This window comes from Pseudophryne corroboree, chromosome 1 (assembly GCF_028390025.1).
Source record: "Pseudophryne corroboree isolate aPseCor3 chromosome 1, aPseCor3.hap2, whole genome shotgun sequence".
Taxonomy (NCBI): Eukaryota; Metazoa; Chordata; class Amphibia; order Anura; family Myobatrachidae; genus Pseudophryne; species Pseudophryne corroboree.
In genome coordinates, this window is record NC_086444.1 from 1,116,610,949 (window position 1) to 1,116,633,260 (window position 22,312).

General features: G+C 43.3%; 1 protein-coding gene across 5 annotated transcripts in view; it reads left to right on the forward strand.

The window, feature by feature from the left end:
• The window catches only part of KLF3 (KLF transcription factor 3), a 68,246-nt gene extending 46,636 nt beyond the window's left edge, over positions 1-21,610 (forward strand). For all 5 annotated transcript variants that reach the window (XM_063922497.1, XM_063922489.1, XM_063922516.1 and 2 more), the window contains 4 exons: positions 11,460-11,952; positions 14,171-14,318; positions 17,965-18,125; positions 20,615-21,610. In XM_063922497.1, the coding sequence (XP_063778567.1) occupies positions 11,460-11,952; positions 14,171-14,318; positions 17,965-18,125; positions 20,615-20,796 (984 nt within the window). In that variant the 3' untranslated portion in view covers positions 20,797-21,610. The remainder of the gene's footprint in view (positions 1-11,459; positions 11,953-14,170; positions 14,319-17,964; positions 18,126-20,614) is intronic.
• The last annotated feature ends 702 nt before the right edge of the window (positions 21,611-22,312 follow it).

Below are 22,312 nucleotides of genomic sequence, written 5' to 3' on the forward strand. Positions count from 1 at the left end.
CCGCAGTTGATTAAAAACACTTTTTCTTTCCTGAGCACAATATTTTTTACAACGTGTGTCTATATTTATATTGCACTATTCTGCAACCGTTCTGTGATCTATGTGTTTGGTAGTATCCCCTGACAGCTACTTCGCACTGGTGCCCCAGGAGCAGACGCTGTATAACTAAGTAGCATCGTAGGAGCCCGTCTGCTGCTAATTCTTCCGATTCCCTCCTTTGCCTCCTGCCACGGGAGCTGCTAGACCCCTTCTTTTACTTTTTTATCCAACCGTTTGGATGAAAAGGAAGAATTGGTTGAGAGTTTCAGAGCCAGATTTGCTCCCAGTGCACAAAGCACCTCGTCAGCTCTCCCCGCTGCCTCTGTGCAGACCTGCGTCTCGCATGGCGGATGTAACTGTCCCCCAGGCAGGATGTGGATGCTTAGACAGCAGTAATTGTTTTTGCAGGACCAGAGTAACTGGCTATTCCGTGCGGAAAGTTCTGTGTATGTTTATGACCGTTATATTGTTTCTTTGATTCTTTATAGTCTCTATGATGGGATTATTATGGTAGCCTTTATGCGAATAGAAATAAAACTCAGCTATTTTTTTGGTTATACTGTAAAAGTGCCTTCTCAAGTGTGAAAGTCATGGTGAATACTTACAGAAAAGAATTTACTTAAGTGTAACTAGAATACACAGGTATTACATACTTCTGGCAAAATGGTTCAATATTTGTGTCCCCCAAAAAGTAGTTGAACACCCCAGAATGATTTTATGGTAATCCTTGGTTCATAATCTGTCATGGCTGTATCCAGGGATCGCCCATCAGCAGTAGCTGTTATTGGGGAGGGATCCTGAGGATCCGCTCTTAGGGCCAGATGCATCATCGCTTGGAAACTGATAAAATGGAGAGTGAAAAAGTATTAGCCAATCAGCTCCTAACTGCCATTTTTCAAACACAGCCTGTGACATGGCAGTTAGGAGCTGATTGGCTGGTACTTTTTCACTCTCCATTTTATCAGTTTCCAAGCGGTAATGCATCTAGCTTATAGTCCCCACCCTGTCCGAGGATGTGCATGGAGGAGAATGAGACTTGGTTCTTCCCTCTTACAGGGTGCATTTTCAGCTGAACCTCAAGGAAAATGGAGGGGGGGGGGGGTTTGGCGGGTGCCGCGAGGGAGGGGTTTGGATCCAAGGTGGGGAGAGAGAAGAGACGAAAGGGGAGCTGAGGGGGAAGACGGGAGGAAGGAACATATGAGGTGGGAGATGAGAAGGGCACAGGGTTGGTCCCACAAGAGGGGCCAGCCCAGAGTACCTAGCCACATAATGTAGGGGTCAAAACTAGGTGTAGGGGGGAGGAGGGCCCAAGAGGCAGACGGGTAATGGCTGTGGGGACAGAGGAAGTGAAGCACCCAGAAAGGGAATTATTTCCATCCAAAAACTACACACACTGCCCGTGGAAACCATAGATGGCGCCCCGCGACACGGTATATAGACTGTCACCTCTCAAATGTTTGGAAGGGGGGGGGGGGGAGGTGTAGAGCTCACTTGAATCCCCCCCCCCCACCCTTCCTTTCACATTCTGACACCTATGGCTGTAACTCTGGTCAGTAGAGGACTGCTGTTGACCTGTGTCCACGGTTATCTTGATATAGAGCTATGGGGTCTATGTGCTAAGCCTTGGAGAGAGATAAAGTGGACGGAGATAAAGCACCAGCCAATCAGCTCCTAACTGTCATGTCACGGACTGTGTTTGAAAAATGACAGGAGCTGATTGGCTGATACTTTATCTCCGTTCACTTTATCTCTCTCCAAGATCCCCCTAAAAGGCTTCAATGTGAGCCTGCCATATGTGTGGCCATATTAGAAATTTGCAACACTGCTTAGGAGAATTACACTTTGGCAGGGGCACCCAGATCCCTAGATACAGTACTGCAAGGCACTACCACATTTTTACAAGGAGCAGTGATCTTAAGCATTGTATGTGGGTTTTTTGTGACTTGCGCAGAGCAGTGTTTATGCTAGACATAGTTTAATGTTATCTCTCTGCTGTGGATAAACACCCTGAATAAGTAGTGTCTGCTGTCTCTTTTCCAGCTCTGAATGATATTAGGACCCATATTTATCAAGCCTTGGAGAGAGATAAATAGCACGGTGATAAAGTACCAGCCAACCAGCTCCTAACTGCCATGTTACAGGCTGTGTTTGAAAAATGACATTTAGGAGCTGATTGGCTGGTACTTCATCATGTGCAATTTATCACTCTCCGCGGCTTGATAAATCTGGACCTAGGACCTTTCCACATCCCAAATATGTTCACGCTCCACCCGCAATGATGTCACACACATAACATAAACACTAGAGCACAGGTTCTCAAATTCAGTCCTCAGGACCCCACACAGTGCATGTTTTCCAAGTCTCCTCACAGTGAAATAATTAGCTCCACCTGTGGACCTTTTAAAATGTGCCAGTGAGTAATGAATACACCTGTGCACCTGCTGGGTGACCTGGAAAACATGCACTGTGTGGGGTCCTGAGGACCGAGTTTGAGAGCCTGTGCACTAGAGCTTTGGAAGCAGAGAACGGGATTATGGGTAAAAGATGGCAAACAATCAGTGTACAGAAACAGGTGGCTGTGGAACCTTACTAGCAGCACGATACATACTAGATAAAAGTCCTAATAAAAGGACATTTTAGATGTTGATATTTGGGTTAGACCAGTACATAGAAGATAGGAGTCCCACTTTTTTTAGTGTGATTTGCGTACATTAACATGAGAGGCAATTTAATATCCTAGTAGACTACATTGGTAAACATCATTTATTTTGGAACCACGGCAAGGTTTCCCATATGTTATAACTCCATTATTCCAAGAAACAGAACCTGCGAGTTGTGGGGGAATGGAGCCAGCTGTGTGTCGCTTTGCTTCTGTGCAGTTGGAAATGCTTTTAAAGGAAATAAAGGTTTACATCTGAAGTCAAGAGAGCTTACAGTATAAAACAAGACCTTTCCTATTAATTGGCTTCTGGTCCTCCAGCTTACTGTTTGTAAATAAATCTGGTTGCCATGGAGCTCGATATTTGCGGCATGTGTGGAAAGCCTTGAAAATTCTGCTGACATGTTGGAGTGAAACAAAAATATTCATTTGAAAGAAAACATTTCTAGCTTCCATTGCTAACAGCGACTGGTCCAATTTGGAGATTTTACCGCAGCTGAGGCCGGGCTGCACTCTCCTACTTGTGTCCTAATAAAGTAGTCTGGCTTCTCCAGGACAATGGGAGTGACCCAATAATTGTTTTACGCTATGAAGTTGAAAGAGCTTATAAAGTAAGACCCTACCTTTGTAAATCTCTGTAACTAAGGGGTCTATTCATGAAGCAGTGAAAAGAGTGGAGAAGAGGTCCAGTAGAGAGCAACCAATCAGCTTTGAAAGAAGCCTTTGTCAAGTACATTCTATAAAATGTAAGGGAGATGCTGATTGGTTGTCATGGGCAACTTTTCCACTGGTTTGTTTCTCACTCTTTTCACTGATTCATGAATAGGCCCCTAAATGTTAACCGTAGGCTGACAGCAGTTTTTACTAAAGTCTAGAGCGAATTTTACAAAAGCGTTACCAGCCCGTCAAAATGACGGAACAACATAACAGTAATGTCAACGCCAGCAGCTGTGCGCTCCCAAACGGAGCACCACTTGAATTGTTCCGTCGGGCTCCATCTAGTGGCCGCCGACGCACAAAACACTCGAATTCCCCCATAGAGGTCAGGTGGAGCATTAGCCTTTTATTATATAGTATTAGCTGTACATAGTGATTCATTCCAAAATAGAAATGTATTGTGAAAGAAGCATTCCTGTGTATCGCACATAAGGGCCCATTTATCAACGAGTGATAAAACACATGATTGATAAAACTTGTTGCGTATGATAAATGGTGCTCCAGCCAATCAGCTCCCAACTGTCATTTTTCAAACATATGACAGGAGCTGATTGGCTGGAGCACCATTTATCATACACAACAAGTTTTATCAGTCCACAAAGAGCTTTAGCATTCATTGATAAATAGGCCCCTTAGTATTTGTTCTACCACAGAAACAGCATTTTGCACTTAGCTATGATTATGCTTAGTTATTATTGTTGTTATTATTATGTACCCCACTTGTCAGTGGGATTACATGTAACCTTCTCCCATGCTATGTCATTGGCATACAAGTATAGGTAAATGTATTCTCCACAGATGATCCATACATCCACATTGCTGTGGAAGTATATTGGCTAGTACTGGAAAAGAACCATATTCCGACACACACAGATTGTAATTAGCAATAGATTAGTCAATCTAATTAATTGGATGACTGAATTGCTTCGTTGTTGATATGATGATGCTTAATGATAATACTTATAAAGCTTGTGCCCTTCTCCAATTAACCCACTTTCATGTGATGCGTGTGCTGCAAACAGCATGCTGCTGAATATAGCGTGACCTGAATGTACCTTCCGTCACTGCTTTGTGTATGCAGCCACAGCCCAAGGACCTGATATACTCTGGTTCCCTGACTTTAGCAATACCTAAATTGTAGCTTGCCTAATTCATACAGACAGGAGTGGTTGTCAGTGCTCCTCCCCTTCCGAATGACTGCCTCCTGTATTGGACCTGTGGTGCCTCCCTTCTCTCCAGCAGATATATGCTATTTCAGACCTCTGCAGGCAGAGGTCATCCAGACTTCTTCATTCCTGTTTGAATATGGCGGGAGCTGGTCTACACATTAACATAGGGCCTGATTTAGAAGTGGGCACAAATGTCACCGCCACTGCATAAAAATACATCTTTTATGCTGCGCATGTGCGTAAATATGCAATCTTGTGTACAAAGACCCCCACTGCCGGCTCTTCCGACCTGCTACCTGTGTCCTTAGGCTCAGCATCAGACATCCGGCAAAACTATACTGCCGGGGCCATTGAAACTGAGACTAAAGATGCAGCCACTGGCTTCAGCACGCCCAGAAAATGGGACTGACGCCTGTTAATCAGGCTGTGGCTAAGGGCACAGCAGCTGGAACCCTAAACACATCAGTCAGTTGCGACCAAATCTGCTCTGCATTCGGGGCTGAGTTAGTCTCATAGTCATCATTTGAGACTGATATTTAGCACATTTAAGGCCCAGATTTATCAAGCCTCGGAGAGTGATAGATTGTACAGTGATAAAGTGCCAACCAACCAACCAGCTCCTAACTGCCATGTTACAGGCTGTGGGGTCTATTCATGAAGCAGGGAAAAGTGTGGAGAAGTGAGCCAATGGAGAAGTTGCCCATGGCAACCAACCAGCATTAAAGCAACATTTATAATTTGCATACTATACAATTGTATGGATAAGCTGATTGGTTGTCATGGGTAACTTCTCCACAGACTCACTTCTCCACTCTTTTCACTGCTTCATGAATAGAGCCCTGTGTTTGAAAAATGACACTTAGAAGCTGATTGGCTGGTACTGTATCACCGTGCAATTTATCACTCTCCAAGGCTTGATAAATGGGCTTTAATGCAGCACCATAGAAGAAAACACATTACGGTTACACATATCCTACTAAACTAGCTCAGAAATGACATATGTCTGGAATTCACCTTAAAGTCAGGAAATGAATTCTGTGCTACCTTACTGAATGGCGTTTGCTAGGAGAGTGCCTTGTTAGGTTTATAAAACAGGTTTATCAAAAGGGTGAAAAGCCCTATTCCCGGCAAAAATGGGAGTTTATGGTAGAGGTCTCATAAAAATATTACTGGTCAGGCCGTGCCAGGAAAGCCTCATTCTTAGCACTTCTACAAATGAGTTCCAGCCCTGCAGTTTTCCTGTAAAGCCTATGATGTCATCCCGTGGAAGGTGTGTGGAGCGATGCAGCGCACTGACCCCGGACATCACGTGCTTCCCATCCTGCTAATTACATTATTAGCCAGACATGCTCTCAGCAACTACAACATATATGAGCGAAATCACAAGATTATCTGTCTGAAAGAAATGCAGGCGTCTAAATTGGCACCAAACACACCTTCTTCCCTTTGCCAAACCCCAGCCAGTAACTTAAAATGACATCACCTTCCTCAGGGCTGCTTAACGCAGCTCTGGGCACTCTCCAGCCATCACTTTTTTTTTAAATAGGCTCTTTAGAATAATCACCATCATCTGCCTGTATTAGGTCATCTTGTCTGGCACTTCAGGGAGTGAATTCTCTTTACTAATATTTCAAAGCTGTTTTCTTAAAGTACCACCGTTTTTCCTGAACATAAAGATGCTTTTAAATAGTCCGACAACAAAACCTGTAATAGAATAACCAGATGAACCTATTTATTCTGCAGGTTTTGTAAGATGTTGGTGTCCGTTACCAGGCTGAAATGACTCGGCTGACTGTGTGGAAATGAGATTGCTCAGCTTCCTGTGCATGTTAGATTAATGGCTTCCAAACTTTATGTATTACATTTGTAAACACTCTCTTTAAAAGTGGAACTAGCTTAAAATGTGATCCCCTCTGACATCAGACGTAAGGAATTTCAGAGAGCGGATGAACTGTTGATTAACGACTTCATAGTCCCAGAAAAAAATATTCTTATTCCCAGAACTGCCCATTCATCTTTGCATTGATGTTCTTTGCTCATGTGCGCCGAGTGTTTTGATTTATTGGGAAAGCGTCACACTTTTAAACAGGAGTTTTTTTGTATTTTTGCTTTTATTTTAAGTATTTGTTTTACTTACAACCTGTGTGCATTCCACCGTTTGCTTATATAGCGCACATGTCACTTTTAGTCCATTCTGCGAGTGCTTGAAGTGCATTCTTATGCATGGCCGTCTTAACAGCATTGTAGGGCCTGGGCAGAGCCCCTAACCTCCCATTCACGGGAGCCAATGAAAAGAAAAAATCATAACATGCTCCTTCTGCGGTCCTGCACTCCTGCACCGTCATTCCACATGCTTCCATACAGTGAATGGCTGTCAGCACTCTGATTGGTGGATAGCGCCGCCCATCCACCAGTCAGCATGCTGGCAACCATTTACTGTCTGGCTGCAGGGTGGGAGGCAGGTAGAGGAATGCAGCCTCACTGCTCTGATTGTGTGACCACCAAACACCCCTGCTCGGAGGCCCCTAGAATTGTGGGGCCCTGGGCAGCTGCCCAGTGTGCCTAAGATGACCCTGTTCTTATGTGCCTTTTACAGAATTGCTCACAAAACTGCTTATTTTGATATGGTTACGTGACATATCGGGTCTACTGTGGAGCTGACTGTAGCATATCTTAGCATATCTTGCCTGTTTTAGCACTTTGCGTGTTTCTGAATCAATCGTATGTAACCATTGATGATGCAGCGTCATGCAAGTTACAGCTTGGCTGTAACGTAGGCTGAGTTCATTAAGGGCCGTACAGAAAGTCTGCGAGAAACCTAATACTGGGCTGGTGAAAGTTAGTAATGATGATTATTCAATTCTGCATAAAGGCCTAAGTGTGCAAATCAGTGAGAGAACTGTCCATCACTAAACCATGAGGCACAAAGTAGCTGCCATTAGTTCAGCCCAAAGCATGGCTGCTTCCATTGCATGTAGGGGTAGGTAATCTTTAAAATTGCCTATATTGTATCACAAGAAAACCCTATACAGGAATAACTGATGAGTACATATTTGTGCTTCATTTCTTTTAGGATTAGGCGACGGGGAAAAGGTGAGCATTAGAATTAGGGATAGAGGGGAAAGTCGACATGAATGATATGTCGACAGAATAACTGTTAACCAATCAAACACAACCCGCTAGGACTGTATTTAATAACATGATACTTATGTAGCTTGTACTTGAAATCTTAACCCAACTGACTGTTTTGGGTTTTCCGGAATCCTAACCTAATTCCTGCTGCAGTTGCATAGGAGGAAAGGTGGTGTGTTTTGTCATTCCTCTTGCCACATCCCTCTGTACACTTATTTAACATTGGGGGCTGTACATGCACAAACACTGGCATGTGTACTTTGCTTTTTGCTACTTTGTCCCACAGAACACAATGTCACAGCTGGTTCATGGCAAGTGTGACACTCTCATCAAACCTATTGCCAAAGCTTTTGGAAGTGTGGGGTCAGCACTGTTGTTTAAAGACCCATTCCAATACCTCCTGAAACACTTCTTCCAAGTTTATTTGGCATAGAACTGCAAATTCCTTTGGATCAGCTATATTTTATAGCACTTTTAAGCAAGCGCTGCAAGTTTTCATTTGTGAAGTCATCATTATTTCCTTCTGCCAAAGTTTTTAAAGCCCCACCAATCGTGCCATATAGATACATCAGACAGAAATACAGAGGAACGTGAAGCTCCTGTAGTATTCCGGGAAGGTCATGGTGGGAGGGGCCCTGTTTGTTTGTTTTTTAAATCGTTTTGTTTTTGTTTTTTTAAACATATTGACATTTCACCATGGAAAGTGAGATTTTCTAATAATACAATGGATATTTCTACGGTGATACAGTAATTACATTATTACAGGATGAAATCTAGTCTTATAAAGGCTCGTGCCAAGAACCACACTATGGATTTGGCAGGCTTTTGGCTGTACAGAACATATTTTTCTGTGTGGGTTTTAACTTTCTTTTCTTTTTTTTCTTGTTTTGTTTTATTCTGAATAGACGGCTGCCTGGCCAAGTGCAGAACATTAGCTTTGTCTACCATCTGTTTCCCCTATCACCCCTGCATTACGTCCCTAGCTTTGTATAACGAAAACCACACTAATCATCCCAGCGTCTTGGATTAGAAAAGCGGGGGCAGGAGGAAAGTGGATAGGCTTACGCCGCACTTTTATGGCTGCGCTGGATATATGTCGCCAAAAGACAAGTAGCATTTCATGATTAGATTACCCTGAATCACTGCCTGAGTCCTGCGTTTGAGCCTGATTACTGGAAGAGGTTCCCCACCCTTTGGGTTGGTAAAAGGAGAGGGGGGGAAAAATTGGCACAGAAGATAGTGAACTTTAAACCTCTAGGAAACCGAAGGTGTTGTTTTAGCCCAACATATTAAGCAGCCTAAAGCTCTACGATATATCTTCACAGCTTCCACTTGGCTTATAGAAGTGGAAGAAAAGTCTCCACACTGGCGTTCCTCCCAGTATTCCTAAAAAAAAAAACATATGGTACAAAGTAAGCCATTTGCCATACCCAGCAAGCCATTAGAGAGAAATCCTATCTCTCAAGAATCAGTGGGGTTATCTATTTTGCTCTCCTATGGAAATTCTATGGGGATCCACAAAATGTATATATGGGGATTTTTTTTCTCTTTATAATAGTGGTTCCTAAATATTTAGAGAACTCCATGACAACCTAGTTTCTGAATAATGCATTGTTCTCTTCCTCCACGACGGCAGCAAACACAGTGGGGTTAATCCAACTTGCCTCCACAGTTGGGATAGGAAAGAAGACAAACCTGGTGTATAGCACCAGTCCTCCATCCCTCCTGTCCTATTATGTTAGGCAGGTTTGTTGTTTTTTAGTTTGAGGGGCATATCTATGGCATGGGCTGCTACCAAGGTGACCAAAGGTTGGACAGGTTCCTTTCCAGGAGCCCTGGAGTGAGTAACTCTTGGAGTGCCTATAGGTGTAGAGGTAAAATATTATTAATTTAGGGCAGTGTCAGACTGGGGCATATAGGGCTCACCAGGGAATGCCGTGGTAGGGGTCCAAACTTAAGAGGTGTGGTCATCAGCAGAGGGGGTGTGGCCAGCCACAAAGGTACTTTGCCAACCAGTAGAGAGGACATGCAAAGAACAGTGCCCCTTTATAATGGAGGGGGCAGGGGTGTGTCGGTACCAACTACGTTTAGTGGCAGGAGCACTAAGCTTGGTGTATTTACCATAGAAACAAACCAAGCACCCAAGTTCTCCCATGATCCTGCTCCTCCAAGTGAGTGGGGCACACCGTGTATTTCCCCAGTGCACCTGAGGGTCAGTCTGACCCTGATGTAGGGCTTGGCTCACCTGTCATGATTTTATTCCATTGTTGTTTTGGTTTATCACCACTGGAAATCTTCAGGTCTGTGAACTTTCCTTCATTATGACTTGAGATACACTTCGATCGCCAAGAGGTTGAGCAGTAGTTTGATGTACTAGCATTGCTATATACAGCAAAGTCACTATTTCCTAGTGAATACCTGTATTTTAAGGAAAATTAGGCCACCCCCAAAGATGGCTGCCTCTCCTGAGTGTTGGCGACAGGTGATCTATAAATGGTTAACGGAACAATTTATAATTATTTTACACTATCAGCGATAAAACATGCAGAATGCCAGCAGAAAAACCTGATACTTTACCAAGATGTCTCACGGCACTAATATGTATAAACAATTTTAAAGAATAATCCTTAATAAAAATAATTGATGTATAATCAGCTGCTGAGTGTCAATTAACCCTGTGTAAGCTTAAAAAGAAATGGATCTCCTAGATAAGAGAGCCGACACTAGATTATTATAAAACACTCTGCTCTATTTTAGTCTTGTCAGGCTTTCAAATAAAGTGAAGTCACATGTACACACAATATTTTCTTTAATAGACCGATCACATTAAACAATAAATAGTACACATGCGATCACCATAATAAAATGTATCAATAAAAGGTGCATATATATATATATATACACATAACTTCATGCTATATATTATAAACAAAGCACAATAGTCTACTGTTTCTAAAGCCGGATTTTTGAATACTATTGAATACTATAATAATAATAATAATATTTTTATTTATATAGCGCTCTTTCTCCAATAGGACTCAAGGCGCTTAACAGATACATAGCATAATATAGTACAGAGAATAATGAAGTACATTTTCATAAAATACAGAAGCATGAAGATACTAAAAGGGACATTAAGGAAATGCTTGAGCAAACAGGAAAGTCTTGAGTCTACTTTTGAAGGATTCTATAGTTGGGGCCTCTTGCACTGTGCGGGGAAGTGAGTTCCATAGAGTCGGAGTCGCATGACTAAAAGCTCGACCCCCAGATAAATTACGGGAGATTCTAGGTACTGCTAAAAATCCTTCATCTACAGATCGCAGTAATCGAATGGGGCAGTGTGAGGTCAGAAGCTGCTTCAGGTACCTTGGGCCCTGGTCATGTAGTGCTTTGAAACTCAGTAAGCCAATCTTCAAGATGATTCGCCATCTTACATATAATATATAGCATGAAGTTATGTGTATATATATGTACCTTTTATTGATAAATTTTATTATGGTGATCGCATGTGTACTATTTATTGTTTAATGTGATCGGTCTATTAAAGAAAATATTGTGTGTACATGTGACTTCACTTTATTTGAAAGCCTGACAAGACTAAAATAGCGCAGAGTGTTTTATAATAATCTAGCAGAAAAACCTGAGCTTGCTTCCTGTGTCTGCTGGAATTTCATAACCCAAATAATTATTATTTCAGTTTATATATTACCTACTAAGGTGTTTATTTTGTATTTCTTCTGTAGACCTATCAATCCAGTTATATAGAGCCACTGAAGACAAATAATAAATATAGTGTCATTTACCCGACACCGAACATGCTGCACAGTAAACTGTACCACGGTGCTGAAGGATTGTCAGGATTGCAAATGGAACCGGTTGATCTCACTACAAACAAAAGAAACTCGCCTCCCTCCACTGGAAGCTCCCCGTCTCCTGTGAAATACCAGTCTCCCAAGAGAAGGGGTTCTCCCATTTTATTTATGCCCTCGTCTAGCCCTCCTCTGAAAAAGTTATCCCCATCACCGCCTGCTGTACCAAACTTTTCAATGCCATTTTCGCTCAACCCTATGTTATCTGCGTTTCCAAGGCATGGCTACAGGAACCCAGGACTCCTACCCCTCCTACAGCCGGTGGTTGTACAGCCTGTCCCTTTCATGTACACCCACCACCTCTCGCAGCCAATCATGTTATCGACTGTACTAGCTGAGGAGCTGGAGAACCAAAGCAGCAAGCACAGTAAGTATAGTAACAGTGTAATGATAATTGTGCTTGTGTATAAATATATTTACATGTAAATAATATGTTATACGTAAGCATACCTGCCAACATTCCTGCGCACAAGTTGGGCTACATCTCCACGTTTGACTAAACCACACCCGCTCCACCCACAGCACACCCATTTGTTAAAATTCTCAACCGGAAAATCAGGAAAAATTGGGCCACCGACTGGTCTGTTCAAACCACACCCATACCATGACAGTGTGCGTGAGACCACACCGTTTTTCCCAAAACAAATCCGGACTGTTCTTTAGGTATGCCTATGGTCTGTTGTCCTCAATGATTTCCTATAGATATTGGATATAACATGGGTGTAACACAACGTGCAAACCCAACTTTCCTGCAGTTATGAGTAAGTTAGGGTTCTATTGACTCAAGGGGTGAAACGCATGCTTAGCTATAGTCTGCACTAGAATAGTGATATATATCAGTACAAAGTGATAGAACCTTTGGTTGGCGTTATTAAGCTACGACACTTGAGCAAAGTATCTCTGATGTCAGTGGCTGTAAAAAGCAAATTTTGCTGTTATTAATACTCAGCATTTCAACCAAAGTATAACACCGACCATTGTAGCTCATTGATACATTTATTTTCAAAGGTTTTATCTTGCAGTGTTTTGTTTCAGCCTTGTTTTTGCTGCAGATCATTTTGTATGTGCAGTTTTGTTTGTGTCCATTACACATTAACCTATTACCAAACAACTAAACTTTGGGTCCTCACTGTATTACAATAAAATCGCCTAAGTCCCTCTTACTACCAGTTGTGTCTGTTCCTTCATGTAGCAGTGTGATTCACCTAGATCCCCCCATTGCTAGAGTTATATCACTGTAGACCAGTGATTTTCAGCCTTTTTAAACAGGTGGCACACTAAACAAGATGGAGGCACACTAAACAAGATGGTGGCACACTAAACAAGATGGAGGCACACTAAACAAGATGGTGGCACACTAAACAAGATGGTGGCACACTAAACAAGATTTTAAAATTGCCAAGGCACATCATCAGTTTTTTTTACTGTTCCCCATAGTAATTACACACACTGTCCCCCATAGTAATTCTACACATTGCCAGCCCCCCATTCCAGAGTAATTCCACACATTGGCCCCCACAGCAATCAAATAAATAAATATACACTGGCCCCCAACATGTAGGTCAGTAAAAAGCTCAGTTTTGCCTCTCAGCGGCGGGAACAGTGAGGAGCGCTGTGAGCAAAGAATGGAGCAGCACTGGACGAGCGGGCAGGAAGGTAACGTGGCGTGCGTGACCTATGAGTCACGCCGCATCCCCATAGATCAGGGACCAGACCGCAGAAGAGCACAGTGCCGCCCGAGCCCGGTAGTGATGACTATGGCAGCCGGGCAGCGGTTGTCTTTGGTGGGAGGCGGCACATCTGACAACAACTCGTGCCGCGGTACAGCAGTTGGACAACGCTGCTTTAGACTATACTTACGGACAGAAGTTCACCCACTTTGTTATTTTATATTGAGTTCTAGAGCAGTGAGGAGTGAATTTAACATATTAAGGTATTGATGTATCAAACAGTGAAAACAATGAAGAAGTGGACCAGTGGGGATGTTGCTCATAGTTTCTAAATAGCACTTTATAGAATGTACTTGATAAATGCTACCTAAAAGCTGATTGGTCCACTTCTCCCCTCTTGATACATCAACCTCTAGGGCCCTAAACTGATTCTTGGGTACAGTGGAAACCAGGGGATAAGCCAAGTTCTCACCCTACGCCCCACAGCACCAGGTGCAGCAACTGCAGCCCAAGCCCTGGTCTTCCATCCCAAACCCTCTCATCCGCGTTATACATGCTCCTAAAAAGGTGCCTGTGGAGAGGCAAACAGTGACGCTGGTCACATGACCATCTATTTTCCCACCATTACTTTTGTCAAACAAGGCTGCTATGTAAAGTTCCCAGACCCTCGTACTTTTAGGAAGTGCAGCCAATCGGACATGGACATGCTCCGCCGTGCAGATCCCACGGAAATGTTAAATATAACAAATTGTTCCTTTCTTTGCCATTTAAATGGACTCAGAGAAGATAGTTACCTCAACATAAAACTCGTTTTTATGATTTATTATTAGTTATTTGTAATAGCGGTGATTACTGTATGATGTATTTAAATAGGAACAACACAGTGCAATTACATGAGTGTCCTTTCTTCTTCAGTGTCCATGGCCATGTCTGATTGCTATGAAAAAGCTCCTCTAATAAACCACATAAAGGTTGAGCCTGGTTTGGAACAGCCAATGACTGACGTTTACCCTGAACAAATGTCGCCCGGTATCAGCACCCCTCCGAAGGTGATGTTCCATGAGTAAGTGACGCTGTCCTACCACCGGTGGCAGAAGCGCGCCTGGCCAGTGACATGTACTTCTAGTAGTTTACAATATCTAGCGTGATTAGTAATTCTGCTAGCACATAGCTTCATTAGCATGCTGGGCAAACTCGTTTCTCAACATTGCGGAGTGACAGGTTTACTTTACATTTCTGTGACGGGTGATTTACTGTTCTAAGAAAAAAAGAGAGGTGATAACTGAAACACCCAAGAACAATTGTAACATTCCAGTTTCCAACTGATGAAAGTGTAACGTACAGGCATTTCATTCTTAGGAATGGCTGTAACAACATTATTTCACACTCCCACTGTTTCAGGATTTGACGCTCCGCCCACAATATTACCGCTTTTCCATCTGTAGCACGGGTCGCAGCCGGGAGCCTGACACGGCTGCGACCCGTGCTACAGCCCCCTTTCCCACAGCGCTCACCAACCTGGCATATTGCCGGGTTGGTGACGCTGCTGCTGACGCGGCAGGGGCGACGCAGGGAGATCACATGATCTCCCAACGCCACCCTTCCATTCACTGTGAACGGGAGCCGTGTCGCCTTGACACGGCTTCCGTTCACACTACACAGCTTACTGGGTTGAACACGTGTTCAACCCGGCAAGCTACCCGGGTAGGATTCCTGGATCACTTGATCCGGGAATTTGCAGGGGGGAGCCGTTTCTACTAGGAAAAAACACAGGTAAATGCTCGCCCCCGCGCATTTACCCGTGTTTCTAGAACTAGTGGAAATGGCTGTGGGCTGCTAACCAGTAGCTGATCGGGAAGTAATGAAACAGACCCTCACGGAACTGATATACAGGAAACCCAGTGACACACAGTTTTACCAAACTGTTATAGTATTGTATAGCACTTGGAAAGATCCATCATTTCGGGAGCTTTTATTATTATTATCTATTATTTATATAGCACCACTTAGGGGTATATTTACTAAAGGGCAGGTTTTTAGAAGTGGAGATTTTGCCCATAGCAACCAATCAGATAAATGTTAAGTAGAATCTGATTGGTTGCTATAGGCAACATTTCCGTTTCTAAAAAACATTATAGTAGTATAAACAAAGAATACAATATAAATTGGTTAAACACACACTATAGAGAGGAAAAAATAAAACAACGAGATAAGATATACAACTAATGAGTTTATTTACTGAGGCTTGGAGAGAGATAAAGTGTAGAGAGATAAAGTACCAGCCAATCAGCTCCTAACTGCCATGTTACTTGCTGTGTTTGAAAAATGGCAGTTAGGAGCTGGTTAGTTTATCTCCGTCCACTTTATCTCTCTCCCAAGACTAGGCGGTCTGTTTACTAAGTCTTGGATGGAGATAAAGTACCAACCAATCAGCTCCTAACTGCCTTGTCACAGGCTAGGTTTGAAAAATGAGTTAGGAGCTGATTGGCTGGTATTTTATCTCTTTATCCACGTTATTTCCATCCAAGGCTTGGTAAATAGACCCCTTAGTAAATAGGCCTCTGATAGAGTGACAGTTAATAACCATCTCCCTCAGTGACCCAGTGCCCTGGGAAGGAAGGACTGAAGGGTTCAGAGTCCCTGGCTGTGAGGGTGTAGTGGAAGGAGGTAACTAGTGAGGCAAGGTGACAGTCAGAGGACACGTGTAGAGGGTGACCGGGAGTATGGACTGGGATGAGGCCGGAGATGTAGCAGGGAATGAGCAACTGAGTGCTTTAAAAGTGATGGTGACGAGCCTAAGATGAATAATTTGGTGCATCGTTAGAATGTCAGTTGTACCCTCAAAAACGAGAAGATATTTGAAATAATGGTTCTCTCCCCTTTTTTGTCAAGAAAGTGTCTTTCACAGAAGGCCCTGTTCAACATCAGTTTTACATGACATGGCTAAAAATGAATAGAGACCTAAGATCACAGCTGAAGTCACTGCCTCACTCTACCGGCGGTGTGGCAATAATATGTTTTGAATGTGAAGAGCCAATTTTAAAACTTCCCTTGGGTGGGGCATATGGGCTGATCTCTACCTTTTTAGAACTTGACGTCAGACAAAGAGCAGGGACCGCACCCTCTTATTGGCACAGAACAACAGGAAATTCTTAATTGCTCTGTAAAGGAGTGACTGACAATAACAAATATTTCTTATGAGGCATAAGGATTTTAAAGCTACAATATTTAAAAGGGGGTTTTTTTACTGTTCACGGAGAGGGAAAAAAGCTGTTTCAGATTACTGGTGGAGGAAACGGAGCGTGTAAACAACGCACAGAGAGCAAACTGGAACGTAATCTCCGTTGTGCAATCCTGAACATGTTTGCGTGGGAAAGGAGAGCACGATTTGTTAATTATTAAAAATAATAAACTGATCCGTAATGTCATCAGTTCCTTTTTCCATCTCATTTCCAGTGTGCTTATTTCATCTCCAATCCACCAGCATCATTTATAACACGCTTGGGGTTCCATCAGGTCCAAGTCTGAGAAACACTCCTGTAGGGAATGCGTACTGTACATAGGGATCTACTTATTACATTATATTTGTAGCCTTTTAGGGAGGATTGCTGCTTTATTTGGGTTCAACGAGGATATCTGTGGCTATCCCCGTTTTTATACTCAAAAGCAGTACCCATAGCTTTTTATGGGGGAGATGCATCAAAGCTTGGAGAGGGATCAAATGGAGAGAGTTAAATTACCAACCAGTCAGCTTCTAACTGCCATGTTAAAGACTGTGTTTGAAAAATGACAGAATCTGATTGGCTAGTACTTTATCTCTCTCAACTTTATCTCTCTCCAAGACTTGATATACCTCCTCCGCCCATGTGGACTGCAGAAATGCACAATTTAGCAAGCTTGGCCTCAATACTAATGCTACCTTAAGATAATGTTAGTCTTTGTGGGCTTTAAGGTTCATCTTTACATTATGGGGTGGGGGGGGGGGGGGGGTTATACTGAGAGGGAGCCTTCATTTCTTATGGATGAGATATGCGGTGAATAGAATGATAACTATCATGGGAAGGGGTGTGGATCATTAGATCGACAGTGTCTAGGTCGACAATGTTAATGGTCGACCACTATAGGTCTCGACAGGGTTTGAAGGTCGACAGGGTTTCTAGGTCGACATGTTCTAGGTCGACAGGTCAAAAGGTCGACATGAGTTTTTCATGGGTTTTTGTGTGTCGTTTTCTCTGTACAGTGACCGGGAAGCCCAATTAGTGCACCGTGTCCCCTCGCTTCGCTCGCCATGCTTCGGGCAAGGTGCCTCGCTGCGCTCGGCACAGGTTACCGTTCCAATCGTAGTCCACATGGATCGTTAAGTATGATAAAGTTCAAAGAAAGAAAAAATGTGAAAAACTCATGTCGACCTTTTGACCTGTCGACCTAGAACATGTCGACCTAGAAACCCTGTCAACCTTGAAAACATGTCGACCTAGGCACTGTCGATCTTCAGACCGGATCCCCATGGGAAGATTGCGGGGGATCAGCCCCAGAGAGACAGAGAGCGATTATGTGATGTTATTATCAGGAATAAATGTATAGTGTTTGCAGTATTAATAATGCTGCTCCTTCTGGCAATTGATATATGCAAACCAGGTTCATATCTTGTATGTGAATAATTTCTGCTGAAATATATGTATTATAACATTATCTGTCTTCTTGCACAGACATCACCCATCCGTTATAGTACACTCAGGGAAGAGGCCGTTACCAGTAGAATCTCCGGAGACCCAGCGGAAGAGAAGAATACACAGATGTGATTATGATGGATGCAATAAAGTTTACACCAAAAGCTCCCATTTAAAGGCACACCGGAGGACACATACAGGTTAGTACATTCCAGCCATCTAAAGTGACCCTGTGAGATTTAGCAAACCTTCTAAAAAAGGACAAGTGGAGATGTTGCTCATAGTAACCAATCAGATTATAGCTATCATTTTATATAATGTACAAGTGAATGATAGCTAGGATCTGAGTAGTTGCTAGGGGCTTGTCATCTTTTAGCTGGTTTGATACATTTCCCCTTCTGTGTCTCAGTTATTTATCTGCCAGTATATATCACTGTATATGTGAGCGTATTTATTTAGGTAAAAAATGAGGTGCATGATCCCCATTTCTGTCTATTGCTGCAAATTATCCTTTATACTCTGTTTGTACGATGGACACAAACACATTGCTGGGCACGGGTGCATACTTTATGCAATATTACAGCGCTGGATGTTTGTTTGGAGGATTTTTTATATCTAGCTTTGGGTTTTTTGTTGGCAGTTTACACAAATATTTTTTGTCCCACATAAAAGAAAAAATAGTGCAACATGTACAGTATATACAAAACCATACCTTACTGAAAATATGTAGGTTAGTTTACCAAGAATGGGGGTAATTCAGACCTGATGGTTGCAGCAAATCTGTTAGCTAATGGGCAAAGCCATGCGCACTGCAGTGGGGGCAGATATAACATTTGCAGAGAGAGATTTGGGTGGGTTATATTGTTCCTGTGCAGGGTAAATACTGGCTGCTTTATTTTTACACAGCAATTTAGATTTCAGTTTGAACATACCCCACCCAAATCTCACTTTCTCTGCACATGATATATCACCCCCAACCCCCGCAGTGCACATGGTTTTGCCCAACTGCTCAGTGGCGGAACTAGCGAGCGGTGGGCCCAGGTGCGACAAAATGCTTTGGGCGCCCCCCCCCCATCCCATCCAAGTCCACCTCCTCACCCCTGGAGAGGATCTGGTGAGGGGGACCTGCTCAGGGCCAGAGAAATGGATACCTAGCAACAGTGCCGTAATTAGACATTTTAGCACTGTGTGCAAGAAACGGCATTGGAGCCCCACCCCTGCATGTAAAACAGGGGCAGTGCTCGCCGTAGGCGCGCGCAAAAATACATAGGGGTGTGGTGTGGCTTTGTGGGGAAGGGGTGTGGCCACAAAATAATACCAATTCATAAAACGGTGCACAGTAGTCTCTTTTATTCAAATTACTTCGCACAATAGCACCACTACACCAGGTAGAGACCCTTTTACACCTTACGGCGGACAGATCCCCCTTTTTACACATTACGGCAGACAGCGTACCCTTTTTATACATAGCGGCAGATAGCGTCCCCTTTTTACACGTAACGGCAGACAGCGTCCCCTTTTTTACACATAACGGCAGACAGTGTCCCCTTTTTACACATAACGGCAAACAGCGTCCCCTTTTTACACATTACGGTAGACAGCGTCCCCTTTTTACACATTACAGCAGACAGCGTCCCCTTTTTACACATAACAGCAGACAGCGTCCCCTTTTTACACATAACGGCAGACAGCGTCTCCTTTTTACACATAACGGCAGACAGCGTCCCCTTTTTACACATAACGGCAGACAGCGTCCCCTTTTTACACATAACGGCAGACAGCATGCCCTTTTTACACATTACAGCAGACAGCGTACCCTTTTTACACAGAAAGAAAGAAAGAATTATACTTACTGTCTCCGCTGGCTCAGGCTCCTCGGTGCAGCTTCTGGCAGAGATCACGATTCCCGGGCAGGAGAGAAGGAGGAGGAGGGAGGTGGAGGAGGGAGCCGCAGCAGCGCTGTGTTATTGGTGGAGGCGCTGCTGCTGCTGTCCCAGTCCTTCACCATAGGCTGTTCTCCGCCGCTGTGAATGCTGGGACGCTTCACAGTGGCGGAATACAGCCTATAGTGAAGCAGAGGGACAGCAGCAGCAGCGCCTCAACCAATGAAACAGCGCTGCTGCGGCTCCCTCCTCCTCCTTCCCCTCGTGTCCGCTGCACTCCTCTCCTCCCCTCTCCGGGCGGAGGTGTGCTGCGGGCAGCGGTTGCCCGCAGCACACAGCGGCATGTAATGAGTCAGTTTGACTCATTACATGCTTTGGGCCCCTGGACAGAGGCAGGCCCCAGTGCAACGCACTGGTTGCACTGGCAGTAGTTCCGCCTCTGCAACTGCTAACAAATTTGCTGCTGCGATCAGGTCTGAATTAACCCCCATGTTTTTCACAGCATTGAGCTCCCATCAAACAGTTCTGCTTTACAGTATAGAAAAAGTAATATAATGGTGAACATTAGAATATCTTATCCAAATTTGAAAGAGAAGTAGTTACTAGCATGAAAGCTCAGAACATTCCCAGCGGATAACGGGGATTCTGTATACAGCTGATGGATCCTCGCACACAGTGCTTGTTGATTTTGAAAGTGATTACTATTCAGTTATTTTTTTTATTGTCTAAGTGGTATTGGACTGCTGTCGCTCGCACTAAAAGGACTTTTCCGTGTACTTATTTGATCTTCCTGTTCTCTTCTGCAGGGGAAAAGCCTTATCAGTGTACTTGGGAAGGCTGTACGTGGAAGTTTGCCCGCTCAGACGAGCTTACTCGGCATTTCCGGAAACACACTGGAATCAAACCATTTCAGTGCCCAGACTGTGACCGTAGCTTCTCCCGCTCGGACCATCTCGCCCTCCACAGAAAGAGACACATGCTTGTCTGAAAATTGAGTTGTTTTTTCTTTGACTTTTTTTTTTTTCAACCTTTTCAAAAAAATTTTTTATATAATCTGGATTCAGCTGGCCTGAATCTCATGTAAACAATTCCATAGGGTCAGTAAATGATGTTCTGTCAACCTCATTCTACTTGCCACGGGTCAGACCTAAGAATGTGAACTTTTTGTTTGTTTGTATGTTTTTAATACAGAGGCTAAAGCAGTAACCTCCTGCCCTTGATTACACCTCAGGAAATAGACAAATGGACAATGTACTGCTTCACGTGTACTTGCAAGCCATATATCTATATTAAATAACTTATACATGTATTTAATTATAAAAAATGCCTAGTTTGCTTCATCTTGCCACATTCCTCACACTTGTCATCATAAGAAATGAATCTTTTTTTTTTTTATTGTCCACAATTAAAGAAATACGTTTCCTAAAAGCAGCCAATGAAAATCTTAGGATTCCTTGTCCATTGTTTATGTTTTTGCCACTTTAACAGAATGCAAGGAGTGTACCTTTATGTAAGGAGAAAAAACAAGACAATGGAAGACGGAAAACAAGCACCAAATATATGTCATTTAAAATAATTATTATTTATTTTTTGCCATTTTCTTCCCGGTTATTGGACGTCTCTTTCATGGATTTATGGTCTGTGCCTTAATCAAAAATCAATTTGATAATCCACTTATTTTCTAAATAGCCCATGTATCCAACATATGTATCTACCTATTCAAATGTACAATTTGTCTATGCTATGTATTATGATGTGCAATGTACTTGAATAATATTAAAAATATATATTTTTAAAAAATACTTGCCCAGAGAAATGGGATGGACTTTGGGGTCTAATAAAAGGTATAAACAGCTATATCATATCTATATATACCTTCCTAGTATAAAAATGGAATCCCTAATTTAATACAATACAATCACCAATTTTAATGAGCATGTGAGCCTATGCTGTGCTGCAGGTGTGCGTCACTAAGCGCGTGACCCTATGCTGTATTGGAGGTGTGTGTCACTAAGAGTGTGTGTCATGTGAGCCTATGCTGTGCTTCAGGTGTGCGTCACTAAGCACGTGACCCTATGCTGTATTGGAGGTGTGTGTCACTGAGGTGTATGTCATATGAGTCTATGCTGTACTGCAGTTGTGCGTCACTAAGTGTGTGGGTCATGTGAGCCTATGCTGTACTTCAGCTATGCGTCACTGAGCACCTGAGCCTATGCTGTACTGAAGGTGTGTGTCACTAAGCGCGTGAGCTTATGCTGTATTGGAGGTGTGTGTCACTGAGCGCATGAGCCTATGCTGTATTGGAGGTGTGTGTCTCGAGGTGTATGTCATGTGAGTCTATGCTGAATTGCAGGTATGCGTCACTGAGTGCGTGAGCCTATGTTCTGCAGCTGTGCGTCACTGAGCACGTGAGCCTTTTCTGTTCTGCAGGTGTGCGTCACTGAGCACGTGAGCCTATGCCTGTGCTGCAGGTGTACGTCACTGAGCCTATGCTGTACTGCAGG